We start from the raw sequence: 24,127 nt of genomic DNA, 5'->3' as shown, positions 1-24,127 counted from the left end.
TGGCGCTGCCCCGCTCAGCAGTCTCACCGCGTCGGATCTCTAGAGCAAAACCAACGGTACTGCAGACCCGGGGGAGAAGGGCGGGATCCACAACGGCAGCCTGCACCCTGATTGGTCCAGACGCTCTGGAAACCAAACTTCTCATTGGCCAGGCAGACCACCCAGCTTCCTTAACCTCTTCTCTTAAAGTGGCATACCCACTTTATGTGGGTTACACTTGCTCAAGGGATTACTTATGCTGAAGCTGCAAAAAACCCCAACAATTCAACGAGGAAGGCTGAATCTAACAGGAATATAAAATGTGAGACCAAAAGCTTGCTGCTCTAAGATGCTCTAAAGTTGTTAATATCTCATTGATAGTAAAAAAAGATTTTGTGCTATTTATGGTGGAAGTGATTCATTGTCAGCTCAGACAGTAAAGAAAAGCAAACAGATCAAAATTACAGTGAGGGCTGCATAAAAGCATGTTGGTGTTAAAGAGCTGGATAGGAAGCTGTTGAAAGGTAGCTTTCAACAGCTTCCTTTTGAAAGTTATTGAAAGCAGAACTTCTGAGTAACACATACTCAGAAGTTCTGCCTAAGAATATTATAAGAATATTTCAGTGGAATGTTAGAAGTGTCATCTCGATTGGGCAAGGTTTTAATTATTCCATTTCAAAATTACTATAATACCTCAGGTTACTTATATTCAAGAAACTTGGCTAAAACTAGAGCTAGACAGAGGTAATGGAAGAGGTGGAGGAATGAGGATATTTATACAAAACAATATATTCTAAAGCGTAGTTAATATGAAAATAACGTTTATATATAACTATAAACAAGTATGGATGAAGCAATAAATATAATGCATGTAAAGACTTAAAGAGGTAGCATTATGTTTATTATAGCACAATCAAATAACTATGCTAACTATCATTGAATCCAAAATCATCCAAAGAACAGAGTCAAGATTCAGATTTTAGAACTTTATATAGTAATAATAAAAATGAAAACAATAACAGATGGAGGAAGCATGGCCAGGGTTCCCTGCTACAGAGCTGCCCAACACAATAATACTGATAGAGATAGGAACACATTATGCTGGGCAGGCGGACAAACACGGGAACAAGACAACGTACACTGGAGTACACACCTGGAATTAAGATATTTTCATCATGCGATAATAACAATAATAATAATAATAATAATAATAATAATAATAATAATAATAATAATAATAATAATACCAGCTGGTTTTACAAACATGAGGCATCATTACAAATCATTATCAAGTCTATTGCAAATACAGACATTTCTAAACAAATACAGATTTATTGCATCTTCAATAATACTTCATGTAAGACTACATGCAAGGCAACCTGTGAAAAACAAAACTTCTCTAGCCCACATATGCTCCAGGTAGAACTAGCTGATTGTCCTTTTGTTATTTTAATGGCTTCTCATTCTTAATGTCTAAAGAGACAGTCCGTTCTCTTAAGAGATATAGCACCAACAAAGGGACAGGAATTCCAGCCTTTATATGGTCATGGACCATTCACCTGGTGATAGAACACAAGGAGAGGCTTTTGTTTGAGATGGTGCTCATCAACTATAAAACATTCCTTAGTTACAATCAGAATTCACTGATGTAGCTTCACACATTCAGACTGCAGTTTTGTTTTTAAACTTTATGAGCCCCACATCAGATGAGGCGTTCGCTAAAAGCTCAAAGTCACCATGGAAAAATCACCAACTCTCTCTTTATAAGGTGACCTGAAAAATGTTGTAAAGTCTGCAGCAGATCCGGGCCTGCATTCTTCATCAGTTTAGATTAGTATGGAACAACAGCAGTGCCACAAAAAAAGATAAAATATGAGGAAATACACTCTGTAAATAAATTAATGTGTAAATAAAAGTAAAAACAATTAAAGAAGAAAATACCTATAAGAGCAAGAGTAAGACATAAGAGAAAATTGAAGACTGAAAATATTTATATTTTTTACTACTGTATAAAACAAGCATAGATACACAGCTATGAAGAATGGTGCAACTTGAATGCAAATTTATTAGCCCCGGGAACAGGTATTTCAATGACTTAATATGAGGAGAGCTCTAGAAGAGCAACATAAAGTATTACTCACAAGCTAACCAATAAATTCCCCAAGCAATATGGCTGACATGCTTCATACAAGCCGAGTGATGCTGTTTATTACAACTACCAGGCTTCCTGTGTTTATTGAGCTCTGATGTTTTACAAACAGACACTTCAGCAAAGGCCTGCAATACATCACTCCACTCATCATGCCACGGTTAATGTTTCGGCTCCTTGAAAATTAAATCATTTACAAAATCATTCTGAGTGCCAAGAAATCCTCTGGAAACATGACAAAGCAATGACATTTCTTTTGTCTGTCAGTACAGTTTTTCTTACCATTTTCACAGGAATGAATAAATCTCTTTTGCTGTTTCAAATAATTTTAATTTTAGCTCATTTTTCAAATGAGCCAAAAAAATGTTTAGTTAAATTTTTGTCTTTTTATTTTTCTACATCTTGAGCTCATACGTCTTTTTTTTAAATGTCATTGGTCTTTGTTTTTATCATTTGTTTTCTACTGTTCTTTCCATTTTTCTGCAGCACTTTTGTTGATCTGAACAGAAAGGTTTATTTGAGATCAGAAAAGAAAGATAAGACAGTAAACTAAAAGGAGGTAGATCAGGAGAGACTGTGAAAACCTAAAATGTAAAATTGGAAGATAAAATAAAAACAATTAAAAAATATATGTAAAGAATATTCAAAGTACATTAAAATAAAATTATAACATGTTTCTTAAGAAAACTAATAGTTGACATTAAATAATTTTTTTTTAACACATCTTTCTGTATCTACATCTATTGATACTATTTATTGCTACTTGCATATTTTGTATTTGTGTGTATATGCTCCCTATATTTTGTGGCACTTTAAGCATTCCATAATTTTAGGGCACCTTTGTTTGATCAGAAATGGGGTCTGATTTTAAAGGCTGGATCCGTTTGCTGGACCTGAACCGGTCCATAACACTGCTGAGGTTCAAACACTAGGTCCACACAGACGTCACATGCATGGGCGCTGTACATGTGATCAACATTGAGGCTTCATCACACACATGATGAGGTCACTTTTCCTCTATGGATCCGCGACCAGACACACTTGCACACACATGCACGCAAAGAGTGTGCCATCAACCTTAACACCTTTCAAAGAGTCTGTTCCTGACATAACACTGTTGATATAAAGCTAGGTATTTCTTAGAGGTCAAGCACACGGACACACACGCCCGCACACACCCTCCACTGAGGGGGAAACCCAGTGAGTAACTCATCAATTAATAATACTTTATAGATGGTCTATAATAAGAATTTTTCCCCCAGCTTGATTGTTTAAGACGCAGCAGTCAATAGGAATGATTGTCAGAATGGTCTCCTTGTCCTTTTCCATGGCAACCCAAACAGTCTCAGAAACAGGGCACTTTGGGGAAAAAAACAGGAGGAAGAATCAACACTTAAAGCTACAGGAGTCTGGGAGCCACCATGATATTGAGAACCAGGCAGAAGCAGAGGAGCATGGGTACAGGTGCCAGCAGAGAGCCCCCAGAGTGGATGGACGAAGTCCTGATCTCAGAGCTGAGGAAGGCGGACAATGGAACGTGGGACACCAGAGTGGGGCTAGCGTAGTTGATGAGAGAATCGATCTTCTCGGCCTCCTTACTGCAGGCCTCAACCTGAAAAACACAAGAGTTTTGTTGCTTTCTGTGGGAGTCAGCACTGCACGATTCTTTAACTATTAATGTATTTTTAATTTCACTTGTCTTTAAAAGCACAGGGAGTAAGTAAATAATGGTTCAAAGTAGGTTTGTGTGAAAAATGTTTTCACAATAATAAAAATAAACTTTTCAGAAAAAGTAAGGTTGTTTATTAATATTATTTTATTTTTGCAAAAATGCTTTTTAAATGCTGCCACAAAAATAAGAAAGCTTTATGGGTTGAGCAGGATGGTGGAGAGGAGCCGTAAAAACATCCTCTAAAAATATTTATTTCCCTGCAAACATTTCATTCTTTCTCCCAGCAGGTTTGTAAATGAATTTATTTATTTAATAAAGTATTTATGAATTTCAATTTAATTGAATAATGTCCTGTCTTCTGCATACTTGCTTACTATATTTAGAGATTGTTTTTGGATAATTAATATTTTCTTCAATTTTTATAAGCTGCAAGTTTCTGTTTTATATTACAGAAAGATTTGGAATTACTTTTGAGTGTTTATGCTTGTTTTTATAACAACTCCATTAGCTGCCAGGTTCAAAGCAGTCAGCTTCCTTCTCTCAGAAACAACCCACACTGAGTCCGCAGACAGTCCTTCGCATTAGAATCAAGCTGTCATTATACACCATCCATATACATCAGGATGGGACTAAGAGAAGTCACTCAGAGCAGGTGAAACCATTTCCTGTGCTGTGCCAATGAGTTGTGCTTCTGAATGACTAAAAGCTTTAATCATCTGGAGCATTTTGTCCAAAGTTTTCCTGTAAAATGAACAGCATTCAAACAAAATTTGAAATGTACAAAGGACGTCCGTCTAGGAATGTTTATCAAATAATTAAAACTAGCAAATGAGGCTGTTGCTTGGCAACAGGCAAAACTAAAAGCTGAGCTGCAGAGGATTGTCTTAACTGTAGAGACTGTTCATGGGCATCGACTTTAAATGCTTACATTTCTTCCTAGGTTTCTCCTGAGCCTTTGTGTTTGTGAAATCCTACTGCTCAAGCTGCATCCTCCCAGCATTCATAGTACTGGACACCATTTTTGCTGACATTGTGAAGGTGATAAATGTATCAGGCTTCAGATATTCTGGGTCTTTTCTCAGAACACAGGCCTGATATGAGGCACAGATTTACACATGGATTAGTTTTCTTCTAAACTGGAAGGAAAACTTTCAAAACCTGGATCTGCTGGGGGTGTTAATAATTTCATGCTTAACTCAACATAAACAATTATGACATGATTCAGATCAGAAAAAAACAACAAAAAAATAAAACTAAGATTCCTGGAAAGCACAAAAACATTTAATCTTTAATGCTGTTGCACAATTGAAAGTCTGACAGAAATTTGAAAGTTTTACTCCATTCTTAGGAGAGCTAACATTGAGCTAGCAGCTAACACTGGATCCTGATTGGTCCAGCCAACAGGGACAAACAGCACAACTGCTCCTAGAAACAGATGTTGCTCAGCTGGATGGAACAAGACCAAACAAACAATTTCTGTTATGAAATTGAACATTAATATCCACTAATACAGTGTTGTATCCCACTGTTATGTATATTTTACAACTGCAAGAATGTATTTGGATAGGATAGAATGCCTTTCTACCACAGATTATAGAACAAATAGAACGTTTTCTTACAAATAACTACAGTAAAAGAATCATTTTAATCATCAATACAAAGTACAGTAGGAGAAATTGTGACTCGCGTATTTCACTGTTCCTCTGACTGTGACGCTGCAGCCTCACTCCACTCTCTAGTGTCTTTTTCTTCTGAAGCCTGTGGTGCAGGTGTGTTTTTTCGAGAGAAGAACATAGTTATCGGTAGTTGTTGTCGCTCTTATTTCTTCTGGAGAAAAATATTTGCCAAAGTTTGCCAAGCTGTATTACGTATATTTAAATACTGTAACGTTATTGGCACACAGGTAGAGAAGAAGCGCGGAGACTGTTTAGCCAATCAGGATGCAGAACACAATGCATGATTACAATGATTATTTTACTGTAGTTATTTGAAAGAAAACGTTCTATTTGTTAAAAAAATTCTTAGGCCTGAAAACAGTTTTTGTTCTTTGGTTTCAATGTAGAGTATTTAATTATGCTGTATAATAATTGTAAAAAATAAAGGTAACTACTTCATTTCGCCTATCACGGGTTCTTTTTGGAACGGAACCCCCGCAAAAAACGAGGGTTCACTGTATATCTACACTGTGATGGACTGCTGACCCGTCCAGGGTGTCCCCGCCTCTCGCCCGTTGACAGCTGGAGATAGGTGCTCATCTCACTGGGATAAGTGTGTTGGATGAGTGTGTAACTGTTATTGTTAAGCTCACATTATTGTTATTAATACCCAAAATAATTCTTCATATGTATGTTTGTGTGTCACTCAGAAAATGCTAAGGGCACTTATAGAAACATTCATAGCTTTCTTTTTCATTGTATTTTTCCTACATTGGACATTCTCTTCATAAGTCAAATGTATTGATACTGAAATAAATGGATTGTTTATAGGCACAACAACTAGCTGTGCCTATAAATGATTTTTAAAGACCCCAGCTGGCCTTTTTCTTTTTTTAGCTTGGCATCATCAACTTTAACTCATATTAATAGAGGCCTGTTAGTTTTAGACTGTTATGAAAAGCAGATTATGCAGAATTTAAATGTTAGCAGTGGTGCAGTCAGTCTTTTCTAATAATTGCAGAGCACATATTTACAAAGCAAAAGACCAAAAATCTGAATAAAAATAGAGAGTTGAGCTGAAAACAGCAATATGCTATTAGTGCTTCTCAGCAAATGCCACTAGACATAAATTTATTATTGTTTCACTAATCTCGAAACACAGAGATTAGTTTTTTTTCTCTTAGGATTCAAACACTTTCTGTAGAACAATTCTTTGTTCCAAGTAGAAAGGTAGGAGTGGTATCTGGCTGTGAGAACATGAGAAAGAATTCAATCATATTCAGATAAAGATTGAACTCAAAAGACAAAGGAAGTAGACTTGTTGGGGACGATTCTGAATATAACTTTAACCTAGGATCTCAGGTATATTTTGTGATTTAGTAAAAAATAGCTGTGGTTTGAAAATCTTCAAACTTGACTTTAACAGCCATGAAAACCACTTAGTAATGACGAGGAAAGAATGGCAAAGAAATGGAGAAAAGGTAAAGAGACAAAGAAGACAGATATGTTCTCATCCCTCCAGCAGCAATCAGTGATCATGAATATTTTGATGAGGAGAATAATTAACAGTAAACCAGATTGTGTTGGCAAGGTGTTTGAGTTATTGTAAATAAAACAAATTAGACACTGAAAAAGCACCGTTAGGCAAAGCAACAAAAAAACTCTGGTTCCACTCAACTGTCAAAGACATTCATGTTTTGTTTCCACACAGAGTGTTCAATCTTTTCCTGCTTGAGGTAAACCCGCGAATGAGATGCGGCCGCTTGTCTATGTTGTGCACAGGCAGGGTGTGATTACGCTGGATCATGACCGAACCAGTTAAAAAGTAGATCCCACTGGTAGGTATGGGAAGACTGGTGGGTAATCCCAAGGAAAAAGAAAAGATTCACTGTGTGATGCTGCCATGTCCAGATGGAATCCAGTTTTCAGCAGAATGAAAAACCTTGTTAATCCACCAGGGGTCTCAGCAGGAAGTGGGGAGGTTGTCCCATCAGACGGTCAGTTTCCAAAACCCCACACACACACACACACACACACACACACACACACACACACACACACACACACACACACACACACACACGCACACACGCGCACACACGCACACACACACACCCACACCCACACACACACACACACCCACACACACACACCCATGCACGCCCACACCCCCCACCCCTCACATACACAAAAAAACCTCATAAAAGCGCACATGGGGTCATGTGACCTAGATTATGATGTGCTGGGTACTCCTTGGAGGAGAAAATGGGAATTTTTTTTTTTAAACACACTGCCATCATTTTGAACAAAACTTTATTTGTGTATCACCTGCAGAAGTGTTGGTTGGTGGTCCACTGGGGCAACAAGAACCACCAGCCTGTTGTCAATGCTCAGGTAGCCAAAGACGTCACACTGCGGCACAGAGATGTGAAGCCGGAGGATCTGCAGGACGTCGTAGACGGCCACCGGCTGGTTCCTGTTCAGCTGCACAAAACACACCATCAAACACTCAAACTGCTACCAAACCCTTTCCTCTCTTTGAAAATGTCAGCTCAGAAGAGCTGTCTGTAAAGTGTGTTCTTGCTCCATATTTATTCACTAAAAGCCTTGTTCAGAGAAAAAAAAAGAAAAAAAAACACTTACTACTCATTCAGCTAAACAAGACCAGGAATGTTAAAAAAATATATTTTCATAAGTCTTTCATGATTTAAACTCTTTAGTCTGCAATCAGAGCAAGCAAAACAAAATCTGAAATCGTTATAAGAAATTATTAATATGAGAAACTGATATGAGAAAAATAGCTTTTCATGTTTTGAGAGTAAATGAAATGATAAGTGGCCAGCATGTGCACGGTGCTGTATTAAGGCTGAGGTCTGCTTCTCTACACAGACGTATCCAGTCGACCAGCTAAGCTGAACCTTGTTTGCTGGAACTCTCTTCAAGTAAGAGGCGTCCGGGCTGAGATAAAATAGCTTAAACAACTTACGTTTTATGTTTATTGTGCATTTCATTGTACTGGCATTAATGCTTCAAACTGTTCCAAGAGCAGCAGGCTTATAGCATGCTGCAGCTGAGACTAGCAGTGATTCAACAATTTAAACTGAATTTAAGTTTGATCACTGTTTAGGGCCAATGGTCTACACATCTTTTATAAGGGCACTCACTGATGAAGACTCATTTGGTGTGTTTAGTCCATTTTACCAGAGTTTCCCTTCTAGCTGAGTTAGAGGTAGCTAGAGATATTTTAGGACTCCTTTATTCCAAACTGTTTTTCCTGATCGTGCATTCAGCTGTAGATTATTTAAAACAGCAAAATAATAAATAAAAATTTATGCTCATTTAAGACACATTCCTATTGAATTTTCCCAGCATTTTTACAGCTGTGACTGATGAATAGATTAACAATCAATTATCCAAAAGGTTTTTCAATTCTAATTTAGTCAAAAATTAATAAAGCATTACTTTATTAAAGTAATAGGTATTTTTTCACAACACTGTTGTGCATGATTTATGCCACATTAAATTGGGATGAAGTTTGGAACGTATTATTAATCATAAACTAATTGTAAGTCTCAAAAACACTGGAATGAGAAATCATTCCAGGAAGAACAGAATAACAAATATTGACTCAGGCCCGGCGAGTTTCGCAGGTGTGTGTTACAATTTTGGCAGCAAACCAGCAAAATGCAAAGAACTTTGCACAGTTTTTTCCCCCAAACTAACCAAGTGAGTTGAGTAATGCTGTTCAAAGCAGGTAATGTTAGCTAAATGGTGTCTAGCTAATGCCAATATATCACGTTAAGATTGTTAACATGTACAGACTACTGATTTTATCTATGTTCAAAAGTGGGTACTACAGGCAGGGTCGACCCAAGGCATAAGCAAACTAAGCAGCCACTTAGAGCCCCAGGGCCACTAATGACTCCCCTCAGTGGCCCTTTTTTTTTCACTTTTAGTAATAATTTCTATTGTTGTTGAGGCAAAAACTTGGGCGTGGGAGGAGTTTGGAAAGGCCATGGAGAAAGACTTCTGCACGGCGTCGAGGAAATTCTGGTCCACCATCCTGCGTCGAAGGAGTGCTGGTGCAGTGCAGCATCAACACTGTTTATTGTGGGGATGGTGTGCTGCTGACCTTGACTAGGGACGTTGTGGGCCGGTGGGCAGAGTACTTCGAAGACCTCCTCAATGTCACCAACATGCCATTGAAGAAGCTGAGCCTGTGGACTCTGGGTCAGGCTCTCCAATCTCTGGGGAGATTCGTTCTGGGTTCCTTAAGGCTCTCGATGTTGGAGGGTTGTGTTGGCTGACGCGACTCTGCAATACTGCATGGACATCAGGGGCTGTTCCCCTGGATTGGCAGACTGGGGTGGTGTCCCCCTATTCAAAAAGGGGGACCGGTGGGTGTGCTCCAATTACAAGGTGGTCACAATAGAATACACCCCTGAATAGACCCTAAACCCCGGAGGAGTGGAGGAGTTCAAGTATCTCGGGATCTTGTTCACAAATGAGGGAAGAAGGGAACGGGATAGCGACAGGTGGATTGGTGCAGCATCTGCAGTGAAGCGGGCGCTGTACCAGTCTGTCGTGGTGAAGAGAGAGCTGAGTCAAAAAGCGAAGCTCTTGATTTACCGGTTGATCTACGTTCCTACCCTCATGTATGGTCATGAGCTATGGGTCATGACCGAAAAAACAAGATCGCGGATACAAGGGGCCGAAATGGATTTTCTCCGTAGGGTGTCTGGGCTCTCCCTTAGGGATAGGGTGAGAACCTCGGTCATCCGGGAGGGACTCAGAGTAGAGCCACTGCTCCTTCACGTTGAGAGGAGTCAGTTGAGGTTGCTCAGGCATCTGGTTAGGATGCCTCCTGGACACCTGTAAGTATGTAAGTATCGACCAATCACAATCCCCCAAAATTAAGGAAATCGGCGCCCAGAAATCAACTGGTCGATAAATCAACTGGCCAATAAATGTATAATATTATACATGTATATAATGTAAACAGCACTGCCAGAAATGCAATAAGTTTATAGCAGGTGTGTGAATGATCTTAAGATCGGGCTGCTGATTGCTGCCAGTCCACATTGTTAGCAGAACTAGAGGGCTCCAAAACCAAATTTTGCTTAGGCCCACATTCACTTGAGTAACTTTTTGAGGAAAAAGGGTACTTACAGTATATTAGTAGTTTTACTGCACTGTACAGTACTATTGCTGTTTACTTGAGTAATATTATTATTGCTACGTAGACTGATTTTGCATTTAAAGAAACAAACTTCAGCGATTACAAACATTAGATTCTTAGATTTTTGCATGTTTATGCAAATTTGAACATAATTACTCAACATTTTATACATGTCACTGTTTACATCCTTATTGTTTATTTTGTACTAATTAACATGGTTATTTTATTTGTTACATACAGGTTTGTTTATGTATGTATATTAAAGTAACACCTTGTTTACCCTGCCCGCCTGAAAACAAGCCCCGCCTGCTAAACTCGTCTGGAGACGAGGCTACATTGACTCCTAAAAAATTATGCTTTGGCTAATAACATATAAAACTGATGACATTTTTTAGCTGTTTTTCATTTTTATCACAGGCATGACACAAAATATTGAAGCCAAACATGCATGACACTTGGCCATGCCAATGGGTTTGACACATTTTGGAGTCATGGCACCCCCAAGTGGATACATTAAGAAATGACAACCTCCAACCTTTGCAGGCACACAATGCAAACTCGTTTTGTTCTTTACTGTTCTTTCAGTGAATAAAAATAAAGAAATATTTTTAATAAAAGAAACATACTTGTTGTGAAAAAACTATTTAATCTTTATTTAACCAGAAAGGAAAATGTACAATTTCAACCTTTAGATATTTTACAATAGACTTTGTCCTATTTATTATGTAGTAATACACAGGCACATAGTGTGCATTTTTTTAAACATTATTCTTCTCAGTTGTACATTTCTTTGATTGGAATGTGCTATTTTAATAACTGCACAGTATTTTCTCATGGAGCAAATTTGTATTCTACAGTTTGTTATTTTTTAGATTTGATGTTTTTGTTGTTTTTTTTTCTGTGTAAATATATACATGATTTGACTTGCCTGACACTTTGCTGTTGATACAACTGAGTTTCCCCATAAACAGTTAATAAAGGCAACTTATACTCTATTCCATAGGTTTTAAAAAAAAGTCAAAAATTGTAGATTTTCTTCTTGAAGAAAAAAAAATTATATGCTGTTTATATCAGTCACAGGTAATTTAAGGTACCTTAATCTTAAATTAAGGTTTAATCTTATTTGCTTACGATTCACTTAGGCAAAAAAGGTCAGGAGCATCCAGATGATTGAGTTTGTGGAGTTATCAGATTGAATATCTATGCTGATATGATAACAGATGGACCCTACAGCTCAGCTGGAAGCCCCTCATACCTTTGAGAAAGTGCTAATCTGCTTCTGGCTCCAGAGGATCTGCAGCATGCTGGCACATATAGGACAACAGGCTCCTGGAAAACAAGTCAAACATCAGGGACCACACTGTCCCTTGTGGACTCTTCTAGCTACTGCTTGGTGTTGCTATGCTCACCAGGTGGGATTAAAGGGTGGCAGCCTGGGCTTGATATCGGTGAACAGGACACCTCACTACACACAGAATCTAGAGCCAAATCGGACAGGGCCCCTACGGCACGACAGGGGCCTTCGTAGTCAACAGCCACCCGGTCAGAGAAGGCCTCACACACCGTGTTGTACGTCTCACCGTTGTGACCACAGACTTCTTTTTTCTTCTTGCAGGCCTCCTGAGGACAGAGTTTGGGTTAGATTTTCTAAGCTCTAAAAAACCAATCATAGCAGCAGCTGTGTAATTTGTTACATCAGTAAGGTTTTTATTATATTCAGAATGTTGCATGTCTGGTAAATTTCTTGGATCTCCACTGGCAACCATTCAGGGTGTCTAAACACCTGGTAATACAAGGCACAGTTTGTTTACCCAAAGCTCCGCTAACTTACCAAAAGGTCCCCCTTGGAGCTGCAGTCAACTCCACAGAAAACTCTTTCCCTACTAAGCTCCTCAGAATAGCAGCAGTAATTAGTAAATACTGATGGAGCTGTCAGTCCCCTGAGCTGACCTAGGATCAATGTTCGGCATGGAGAAAGAAGCATTGTTGTGATGGCTAACTGAAGGGGGAGGGTTGGAAAGGATAAGAGGTTCTTAACCCCTTAACCCGCACCAGAACGCTCAGGTGCTGTTTTTCCATTGTATTTTCAGGGGCTGAGATTTAAGCGTTTCAACTCTGCTGGTGTCCATTATGATGCTTTTATTGGGCAGCCTAGAGCCCTCCCCAGTTTTTGATTGACACCGCATTCGACTAATAATGTTAAGAAATGGCTTTTTCCGAGCCAATAATATCCAGAGAGTGACTTGAGCTCGTTTTGACATGCTTGTATTCTCTCTGTAATATTTCTGACTGATTAACTCGGAGACTAAATCTAAAGCCACTGATGTGTAGCCAACACATGACCTGTCATAAGCATATAAGGCATTTTGGGGTTTGTTTTGACATGAATCCACCAGCTGCATGTGTAACCATGAGTAATCTGTGCGCCTGTGCTGTGTAAAAGTCAGGCTCTGTACGCCCTCATGCGTTACGGTGTTTACAGGACTTTTTCTCACCAAAGGAGAGACATGTTGTCAGATCGTGTCAAAACTGGATGTATTAATCCAACAGAACTTCACAACTCACGGGAGTGGATGACTATGGCCGTAAGAGCTGACATAGTTTTGGATTTGAGAATACCAGAAACCTTTAGTCGTCCGCTGCTATAGACAGAGTGAGGTGGGTAGAGCGTACGGAAAAGCGAGAATGGAGGACCGAGGGAATGGTGGAGTGGGAAGAACGGGGGCGGGGGCATTTCAAAGAAGGAGAGAAGGTGGGGGGCGGACTGGCGGGGGGACTAGCGTATCATTAGAAAAAGGGGGGGCGGGGGCGCAGAAGAAGGGGGGGGAGGGGGAGACATTGAGGGCCCCCTCTCCCAGGCCCCCCAGCCAGATATGCAATTCTATTTATATAATTATAAGTAATTTCCACTATCAGTAATAATGTGTCTATCTGAGGATTCCTCTGGTCATTATCTTTCATTAGAACCCTCATTGATGACTGTATGTTGAAGCACTGTAACTCTACAGTCATTAGAAGTTTATATAGCAGATGTTGTCCAAGTGTGACATTTGGAGATTCCAAATGGCACACTTGGACAACATCTGTATATCCTCATGAATAAACATGTCCAAAATGACATTTCTTTTTGTGCTATTTTGATCAGTCTTGAAATCCACGAGCAGAATATCTGTAGAATTATTCTACAGATTTATTGTATTTTCCAGTCCATATCGGTACTCAATGCGCATTTACAAGAAATAAAGAAAAATCTAGGTGAAGCAACATTTTTCAAATATTTTTGTGTTACAAACGTAATAGCTACAAACTACAATAGACAATTTAGCTTGTCATCTTCATAAAGAGACCAAGCTTTTGCATGTACTCCAAATTGTTCAAGAACAGCAACTGATTTATTTTGGATATACCTTTTCAGCCGTTTTTGGTGATTTAGGGGGCGAGCGTTAAGGGTTTAAAGCATAGGTGTCAAACTCTGGCCCGCGGGCCAAATTTGGCCCGCAGTGTAATTATATTTGGCCCGTGAGGCAATTTCAAATTAATATTAGAGCCGGCCCACTGGTATTATACAGTGGCAACGCTGTGACGCCGCATTCGCCACTTATACTACAAATCCCATAATGCTCTGCTGTTTTTTTGGCGCGTCAATCAGGACAGAGGCAGACCCGCCTCCTCCTCTGTGTCAGTAGCACTTATGGTAGCGGACATGGATGTATTAGGAAGGTGGTGATTCGTCTTTCACTCCTTGGGTGAAAGCCCCGGCGCACCCCGCATCCCCGGGCCTCTCCCCCAAACCACACTGCGACCTCAAACTACAGCCGTCACTGTGTTACCCTACCAAAAAATGGCAAAAAGAAAGACAGAAAATAGAACTTTTCTGGACAGGTGGGAGACAGAATATCTGTTTACATATGTATGTGAGCAACTTTTCTCCTCAGTGAAGATGACCAAAACGTCTCACAGGAGACGTCTGACTGACGAACACCTTTGTTCGATAATGAAGGTTTCCTCAGCTCAAACTCTGAGCCCCGACATTGATGAACTGGCATCCAAGAAAAGATGCCAGATATCTGACTTTGGCCGCATCAGAGTAGATCAGTGTGTCGCAAAATGAGCAATAAATACGTTTTCTATGCACCTTTTCTTGTTACTCCAAGGCCTGAATGGTTTATTCATAGTTTAATTAATGATTTATTCATAGTTGTTATGTTATTTTATTTTCAAATTTATTAGCCTGTGTACGAAGCTAATTTTGACATTTACCTCAGACAGGAGGCATTAAATTTTTATTTAATATTCCATTTATATGTTTTATTATTATTTTTAGCAACTCAATTTTGCACGCCTGCATTTTTAAGTTATATAAGCCTTCCTTGTTCAATATTTATTGTTAAATCAAAACTTGTTTGGGTCCATATTAAAAGATTCATTTGTTCAACCTTGGCCCGCGGCTTTGTTCAATTAAAAATTTTGGCCCACTGTGTATTTGAGTTTGACACCCCTGGTTTAAAGAGATGGAGGCCAATTTGAAAGCATCAGATAGCTATGATGTCACGTTAAATTTATTTTTTTTAGATTTCTGATATATACAACATTTTCATAACAACTGAAGTTAACATATCCCTTATGGTCATTAGTGTGAAGGTGAAAGAAAATAACATTTTTACAGATGATCAGGACTTTGTGCTATTACAGGGCCTGTTAAAGTAAATGATCCAGCTGTTTCCTGTAGGATTCCTACAGGAGTCTTCCTCAGTCCTGTGTCTCCTACCTGGCAGTGCCCCATGTAGGCCAGCATCTTTCCGGATTGCTGCAGATGGCACAGGCTGCGATGCACCCGGCCCTCAATGTCACAAGCCGGCTCCATGCTGTTTCTGTCGCAGACTGCTGGCCGACTAACACACTCATACTGCGGACAATCCAAAGAGTCGCTCAGACAAACACGCCGCCTCGGGATGCACCTGATCAAAACACACAAATCCAATGTTTTCATCTTCAGCCATGATAAAGCAAATAAAACATAAGTTTAGTTCTAAGGTTTACATCTTAGTTCATAATAGATATGTTCTGATTTTTTAATCAAGTTTTGAAATAAGATTGCATGTTTTTCCTAAAACTGTATCTTTAACAAAATTATTTTGTATCAACTTAATTATTAACCAAATCAGTTGATTTTTTTCTGCTAACTTTAAAATGTCCTTTCCATTTTCACTCCACAGGGTCCTTTGGATACAAGAAAAAATTCTCTTTCAGTGTCTGAGAATATTTTGTATTAACATTTTCTTGTCAAATTCAACTCATAGAAATCAGCACTGCTTTCTGATAACAAAGAAGGAATCCAAAACTATCATCATTTCCCTTTGTATACTTAAAAAATAAATGCAAGGCCTCTTCTGTTATTGCTATCACTGTGGAGACGAATACTAAAAACATTCATATAAACAATAGAACGTGCAGCTTCATCTGAAGCCAGGCTTAGAGGCGTGTAGTAAAAAGGGAGTGTCGTCTTGACCAATGATGAATCACATTGCATGGGCCACGTGACTGCTTCATTTTGTGCGTCGGTTTTCAAAATAAAAGCGTGATGAGTCATAACTGCCATGCTTCATGGCATGGGTTACTGTATTTGATTGCGCCTCAGAGGAGTATTTGTCTTCAGCAGTGGCCAAAATAAAAGGAACGTTTTATAGTTTATGTGTCAGGGTTCCTGTGTGCGTGTGTGCGAGTGCGAGTAACACATCTCTTCCAGCGAGGATCTTGGTGGAGAGCCTGGGCAGCCTTCACAGGTGGAGCTCATCAGCCTCATCAGAGTGCTGGGGATAAAGGAGCAGCAGAGCCTTCACTCAGCGCTGGATGATTAACGTCTACTGGTAGTCACTCTGGCCACCTCTTGTTGTCGGCTATTTTTAGCTTTTGATCAGTCTCTTGAGAAGTTCATAGTTCTTGGTTTTGCTTCCTTTAGATTTTTGTCACTGGATCTCTCTAGAAGAATCAGTTCAACCGTTTTCTCCTCCTGTGAAACTCCCCAGCAAGTACCTACCTGCCTGCCTGCTCCACGGTTCCCCCTCATCTCCACACAGGACCCCTGGGCACCTTTCTTCCACGCTTCACCAAGTCCATTCAAAAGTAAGCCTTTTTTACATTGCATCTGATCAACTCATTACAGGCCACCATTAACCCAACTCTCATTCCAGACGCCACGGACACTGCTACTCCCTGATACATCAAGGAAACCTGTAAATTGTTGCTTGTTGTTTAAAAGAACTTGTTGATTCTGCATGTGGGTCAGAAGATTAAATCCGAACATGTCATTATGTATATTAACAATTTTGATGATGGCACTCATCAAAATGTAATGTTTGTTACCGGTTTTCTCAATTGGTGATCATGGTGTATTTTATTACTTTTTATTTGTGTGTTTTTATTATGTAAAGCACTCTGAAACTGCATTGTTGCTGAAATGTGCTACACAAATAAACTTGTTTGAAATGGAGCCAGGAAGAAGAAAAAAATTGACATCTGGAAATTGACTTCGAGATGATCACTCACAACATTCTTAAATAAAAATAATTAACCCCTTCCCCTCCAAAATTCTCACCTTCTTGAAATGTCCACTATTGGGGTTGACTACAAAAAATTTTAATAACTAAAAAAGATTAGTTAAATAGGATTTAATTGACTCTCATGTTACTAAACATGAGTTTGACAAAAACTTTGTGACAATATTGCATTTACAATTTTTTTAAGTATGTCTATCTGAGTGACAAGGCTGCCACAGTTTCAACAGTAGATGTCACTAGTGCAGATCACGACCTGATGAAGTCAAAAGGACCACATCGTCTGCAAAAAGCAGAGATGAGATCCTAAGGCTACCAAATCGGATCCCCTCAACACCTTGGCTGCACCTAGAAATTCTGTCCATGAAAGTGATGTACAGAATCGGTGACAAAGGGCAGCCCTGGCTGAGTCCAACTCTCACCGGAAACGAGCCCGACTTACTGCCGGCAATGCGGACCAGACTCTGACACCGGTCATACAGGGACCTGACAGCCCATATCAAAGGGCCCGGTACCCCATACTCCCGGAGAACCCCCCACACGGCTCCCCGAGGGACACGGTCGAATGCCTTCTCCAAGTCCACAAAACACATGTAGACTGGTTTTGCGAACTCCCATGCACCCTCCAGGACCCTGCCGACGGTGTAGAGCTGGTCCAGTGTTCCACGACCAGGACGAAAATCACACTGCTCTTCCTGAATCTGAGGTTCGACTATCCGACGGACCCTCCTCTCCAGGACCCCTGAATAGACCTTGCCAGGGAGACTTAAGAGTGTGACCCCCCTATAATTGGAGCACACCCTCCGGTCCCCCTTTTTGAACAGTGGAACCACCACCCCAGTCTGCCAATCCAGGGGAACAGCCCCCGATGTCCATGCGATATTGCAGAGTCGCGTCAGCCAACACAACCCTACAACATCCAGAGCCTTAAGGAACTCCGGGCGGATCTCATCCACCCCTGGGGCCTTGCCACCGAGGAGCTTTTTAACCACCTCGGCGACCTCGTCCCCAGAGATTGGAGAGCCCAACCCAGAGTCCCCAGGCTCAGCTTCCTCAATGGAAGGCATGTTGGTGGGTTTGAGGAGGTCTTTGAAGTATTCTGCCCACCGGCCCACAATGTCCCGAGTAGAGGTCAGCAGCACACCATCCCCACTACAAACAGTGTTGGTGCCATACTGCTTCCCCCCCCCAACCTCCCGAGAAGCCGGATGGTGGACCAGAATCGCCTTGAAGCCGTACGGAAGACTTTCTCCATGGCCTCTCCAAACTCCTCCCACGCCCGAGCTTTTGCCTCAGCAACCACCCGAGCCACATGCTGCTTTGCCTGCCGGTACCCATCAGCACCTTCCAGAGTCCCACAGGCCAAAAAGGCCGGATAGGACTCCTTCTTGAACCTGACAGCATCCCTCACCGAAGGTCTCCACCAACGGGTTCGAGGGTTGATGCCGCCACAGGCACCGACAACCTTGCGGCCACAGCGACCCCAGTGACCCGGGTCCGGGTGAGGAAACACGAAGTCCAATGGTGCCGTTCATCATTGGGGTCTGCTTTTTGCAGACGATGTGGTCCTTTTTGGCTTCATCAGGTCGTGATCTGATCAGCTGAGTTTTTTTTTGGCGCTGGCACACCTGGCTGCTTGCAGACGCTGCTCCCGTCGTGTGTGTTAATCTGTGTATATTTGCTGTAACCGATTAAGGATCCGTGCTTAAAGGATCCGTGCATAGACCATCAGTTAAGATTTCCACAATGGCTGGATGTGGTTTTGTCGCTGTTCTCCGCGTTCTTCTGCTACTTTTTCTACTCTTTGTCACGGAGAACCTCGTCGAACAGAGTAGCGGCATTGTTTACGCGCATGAACAGCTGATTGCGCTGTGTAAGCCCCAGAGACAGGCCTGTGGTCCCAGAGGAGCTACGGAGGAGACGCCGGGGCTGCAGGTCTGGAGTTAAACGGAGGGAGAAGAGGAGACGGCACAAACCAGCGGTACCGGCGATTATTGTGGGGAACGTGAGGTCTTTGGGGAATAAGATGGACGAACTCACGGCGCTGGTGAGGACCCAGAAGGAGTACAGGGAGTGCGGTATCTTCTGCTTCATGGAAACCTGGCTGCACTCGCTTATTCCGGACTACAGCATGGAGGTCCCTGGATTTTCCTTGGTGTGGGGGGACAGGGACTTTTCCAAGAGTCAGAAGAAGAAGGGCGGCGGGATTGCACTTTATGTGAGTGAGAGGTGGTGTAATCCCGGTCATGTTAACGTGAAGGAACAGATTTGTAGCCCGGACTTTGAACTTCTGGCTGTGGGAATGCGGCCGTATTACTTACCGAGGGAGTTTACGTCCGCCATTTTGATCGCTGTTTACATTCCCCCATCAGCTAATGCCAAAGATGCATATAGCGCCACAGCCCTGCCCCCCCTTGGCAGGTCGGACCACATCTTGTAAGGATGACTCCCAAGTATGTCCCTCAAGTGAGTAGGCAGCCTGTGCGCATCAGGACAGTGAGGAGGTGGACACAGGAGGCAGCTGAGGCACTGCAGGACTGCTTTGGGTCGACAGACTGGGATGTGCTCTGTGGGCCTCATGGGGAGGACATAGACAACATGTCTGACTGCATCACTGAATACATCAGATTCTGTGAGGACACTGTCATGCCAGCCCGGACCGTGCGCTGCTTCTCCAACAACAAACCCTGGATTGCCTGCGACCTGAAGGCACTTCTAAACAAAAAGAAGATGGCTTTCAGGTCTGGAGATAAGGAGGAGCAGAGGAGAGTCCAGCGTGAACTCAGAGTTCACTTGAGAGGGGCTGAGGACATGCAAGGACAACTACAGGAGGAAGCTTGAGTCCAAACTCGAGCAGAACAGTGTGAGAGATGTGTGGAAAGGAATGAAGAACATCGCTGGAATGAAGGGGAAGGACACACAGATATCTGGGGGCCGGGATAGAGCAAACCAGTTTAACCAGTTTTTCAACAGGTTTAGCTCACCTCCTGCTACTCCCCTACCACCACCATCCCCCCACACATCCACACTGTCCCAAGTTGTTCAACCCACCTACCAGCATTCTCCTGCACACCATCTCTCCTTCAGCCCCCCCATCTCCACTGCAGACAACAACACCTACCCCCAGCTAACGGTGACTACAGGCCAGGTTAAGAGTACAGGACACTGGTGGACAGCTTTGAGGAGTGGTCTGACCAGAATCACCTGAGGCTCAACATTAGTAAGACCAGAGAGATGGTGATTGACTTCAGAAGGAAGAAGACACCTTCACAGCCACTGAAGATCAAAGGGGAAGTGGTGGAGGAGGTGGAGGATTACAAATACCTGGGAGTTGTAATCGGCAACAGACTGGACTGGGCATCTAACACTGACGCTATGTGCAAGAAGGGGATGAGCAGACTCTATTTTTTAAGGAAGCTGAGATCCTTCAATGTGTGCAGCAAGATGTTGGAGACCTTTTATCACAGTGTTGTTGCCGGTGCCATCTTCTTTGCTGCTGTGTGTTGGGGAAGCAGCATCAGAGCCAGCGACTCTAATAGACCAGACAAAATCATCAGGAAAGCTGGCTCTGTACTGGGACTAAGGCTGGAGTCCCTGGAAACTGTGGTGGAGAGGAGGACACTGAAGAAGGTTCTGTCTATTATGGACAATAAACAGCACCCTCTCCACCACATAGTGTACAGACAGCGGAGCACCTTCTCACATAGGCTGCTCCAGCTCCGCTGTCGTAGGGACAGATACAGGAAATCCTTCCTGCCACATGCCATCTCACTGTACAATAAAAGCTAAATCATTGTTCTGCACTAATCAGTCCAATTTTGCACAGCTGCACTGTGGCACACTTGATGTACATACAGTATATTTACATATACATATCTGCATTTTTTGAATCTTGTAAGGACTGCTCTTAAGTTGCTTTTTATATTAACAGCATTTTATATTTTTACAATTTATAGCATTTCATATCTTATTTTTTATTTTTATTTTATCTACAACTACTACTCAGTGGTAGTTGTTATTGTGTCTTGTCTCTATGCTGTAACTGCGAAGTAATTTCCCTGCTGGGATGAATAAAGTACTTCTATTCTATTCTATATATTCTCGCTGGAGCGGTTCGCAGCCGAGTGTGAAGCGGCCGGGATGAAGATCAGTGCCTCCAAATCCAAGGCCATGGTCTTGAGCCAGAAAAGGGTAGAGTGCCTTCTCCGGGTCAGGGGGGGTGTCCTGCCCCAAGTGGAGGAGTTCAAGTATCTCGGGATCTTGTTCACGAATGGGGGAAGAAGGGAGCGGGAGACCGACAGGTGGAATGGCACAGCGTCTGCCGTTAAGCGGGCGCTGTACCGGTCCGTCGTGGTGAGGAGAGAGCTGAGCCAAAAAGCAAAGCTCTCGATTTACCGGTCGATCTACGTTCCCACCCTCATCTATGGTCATGAGCTTTGGGTCATGACCAAAATAACAAGATCGCGGATACAAGCGGCCGAAATGGGTTTTGTCCGTAGGGTGGCTGGGCTCTCCCTTAGAGATAGGGTGAGAAGCTCAGTCATCCGGTAGGAACTCAGAGTAGAGCTGCTGCTCCTTCACATTGAGAGGAGCCAGTTGAGGTGGCTCGGGCATCTGATCCGGATGCCTCCTGGACGCGTCCCTGGTGAGGTGTTCCGGGCATGTCCCACCGGGAGGAGGCCCCGGGGAAGACCCAGGATACGGTGGAGGGACTATGTCTCTCGGCTGGCCTGGGAACGCCTTGGGATTCCCCCAGAAGAGCTGGAAGAAGTGGCCGGGGAGAGGGAAGTCTGGGCCTCCCTTCTGAAGGGACCCGACCCTGGATAAGCGGATGATGGATGGATGGATGGATTGATGGATGGATGTCACTAGTGAGAAATTAATGAACCACCGAGTAATGAACCTTTGGGTGAAGCAATGGGCTGGGATTGCTTCCCACCCATTGATGGGAAGCTATTGCTGGGAAGCCAGCAATGACGCGGTTATACAAAAACCTCAAGGCAAGGAGAACTTTAATTTTTTAAAATGAATTTCTGATGACTTTTCAATTTGGCTATCACTATTGGCTGGAGGTTCTCAAGCCACTTGTCACTAGAGAGAGACATCCAGGTAGACCCAGAACTCTGGACCTGGCTCTAGAGTACTGAGGCCTCACCATTAAATTAGCTGCAGTGGTACCAGGGACAGGAAAATCACACACCATTTGTCCTTGTTAAGTGGAAGAAATGTACCCAAGTTCATGAATGGGTGGTGTTATATTGTTTTGTGGTGACAATAATCTGTTAAAGGACCTGTGATTATTTATACAATACATGGTTTTATCTAGAATTGATGGCACTTCAGCTTACATGAAATAAACCCTCAAATGACTCCAGGGAAAAATAAGTGGGTGGTCTCATTCTAACATAATCAAATTTTTTGGCCTTTTTCATCTGTGGTATCTGAGATCCACAAATCTGTAGAGGCAAGGAAACTTTGAAAGCCGTAGAGCATTTGTTTTTAGGGTGAGGAGGCTAAAGAGAGGAGACCGGGGACATCAGAAGATTTGTGAATGAAATGGGGTCAGTTGGTCTGCTTAGACAAAATCAAGCCACCTGAAATAACAACCAGGATGTCTGTCCAGGGAGGGCTGAGGGACAGAAAAGGTTTGAAAATAGAAGTGCTTTCCTGTGTGTTAAGGAGTTTAAGCATCTGTTCTGGTCGTTTACTGAACCCACCTCTGGTTCCTCTGGCAGGTTATGTCAGAGCAAGGTTTAATGGAATGGCAGGGGCCAAAGACATATTGGTGGTCTTTGAATCCCATACAACGAGCCACACATCCACTGGGATAGGTCCGCCCGTTGGAGGCACACACTGGGATGAAACGATATGGGCAGTTACAGGGAAGATCTGAGAGACAAAGAGGGAGAGAGAGAGTTAAAACTCACAGATCAGGACACATAAACACATGAGCCAATGAAATATGGCCAACTGGCAGTTTATCTATTTGACAACCTCGTCGAATATTCCCCAACCCAAGTGAAATCATAAAAGACGCCAACCAGTAGAAGTCCAATGGACACTTTCTGTGGGACATTTCCTGGTAGAGCAGATTGTTTCTCCAGCAAAGCAGGAACATGTGTTGCAATCAGTCCTAAAGCTCGTCCCGTGGTCTGAAGGTGGAGTAAGCAACAAAAGACAAAGGAACGACTTATTGAAAGCTTCATTATTTCACAAAAAGATAGTTTAAAGTTTTTGGTCCTCTGACTTTGCATATAAAACCAGGGTACCGTACTGGAGACAGAGTCATTACAGTAATGTTACCAAATGACAAGGGGATCAAAGTCATACTGCAGAGTTACACAGAATAAATGTTTTTCAGCAGCTATGGCCGCATGATGAAACTTAATTCAATACTGCGCTAGTAGGAACCATATATTGGCGCTAATCAGCATCAGTCTTGAAGTTCTAGCCTAGGTGTTGTTCAGTAATAGCTTCGGATAACTATTAAGTGGCAAATTCAATTATTAACAAATGTAGTCATTATAATCACAATAACCAAGTTGTGGTACCATCTGACTATCATGGTATAGTGAAATAGCTCTCAGTCAATTACTGTTTATGAATACCTGACTTGTGATGTATGGTGTTATAGAAAAATAGATAAGAGTGGGAATTTACACAGTGCCATAATAATTCAATCAATCAACAATTTATTGCTGTAGCCCTTTACACATCATCTATAATGGTCACCAAAGTGCTTCACAAAAAAGAAGACATATCAGTTGGCTAAAAGCTAGCTGATATTCCATCACAAAATTTCCATCACGCATTGGAGAATTAGAAGCCTATCTAAATAAAAAAGCTTTGATGGAAACATGTACACCATAAACACAACGACTTCTCTCCAAAATGTACAAATTAAGTCATAAAATTGTTCAACTTCCAGTTAAAATACTT

General features: G+C 41.9%; 1 protein-coding gene across 1 annotated transcript in view; it reads right to left on the bottom strand.

Annotated features, from left to right (window-relative positions):
• Positions 1-2,778: 2,778 nt before the first annotated feature.
• Positions 2,779-24,127, bottom strand: part of reck (reversion inducing cysteine rich protein with kazal motifs) — a 65,342-nt gene continuing 43,993 nt past the window's right edge. Inside the window, exons 15-21 of the mRNA XM_014474509.2 lie at positions 23,230-23,340; positions 22,906-23,077; positions 15,403-15,592; positions 12,044-12,254; positions 11,890-11,963; positions 7,784-7,939; positions 2,779-3,740 (exon numbers count right to left, since the gene is read on the bottom strand). Coding sequence (XP_014329995.1) covers positions 3,528-3,740; positions 7,784-7,939; positions 11,890-11,963; positions 12,044-12,254; positions 15,403-15,592; positions 22,906-23,077; positions 23,230-23,340 — 1,127 coding nt within the window. The 3' untranslated portion in view covers positions 2,779-3,527. The remainder of the gene's footprint in view (positions 3,741-7,783; positions 7,940-11,889; positions 11,964-12,043; positions 12,255-15,402; positions 15,593-22,905; positions 23,078-23,229; positions 23,341-24,127) is intronic.

Source organism: Xiphophorus maculatus, chromosome 21, assembly GCF_002775205.1.
Source record: "Xiphophorus maculatus strain JP 163 A chromosome 21, X_maculatus-5.0-male, whole genome shotgun sequence".
Classification (NCBI taxonomy): Eukaryota; Metazoa; Chordata; class Actinopteri; order Cyprinodontiformes; family Poeciliidae; genus Xiphophorus; species Xiphophorus maculatus.
This window is presented reverse-complemented; position numbering and strand designations above follow the sequence as displayed.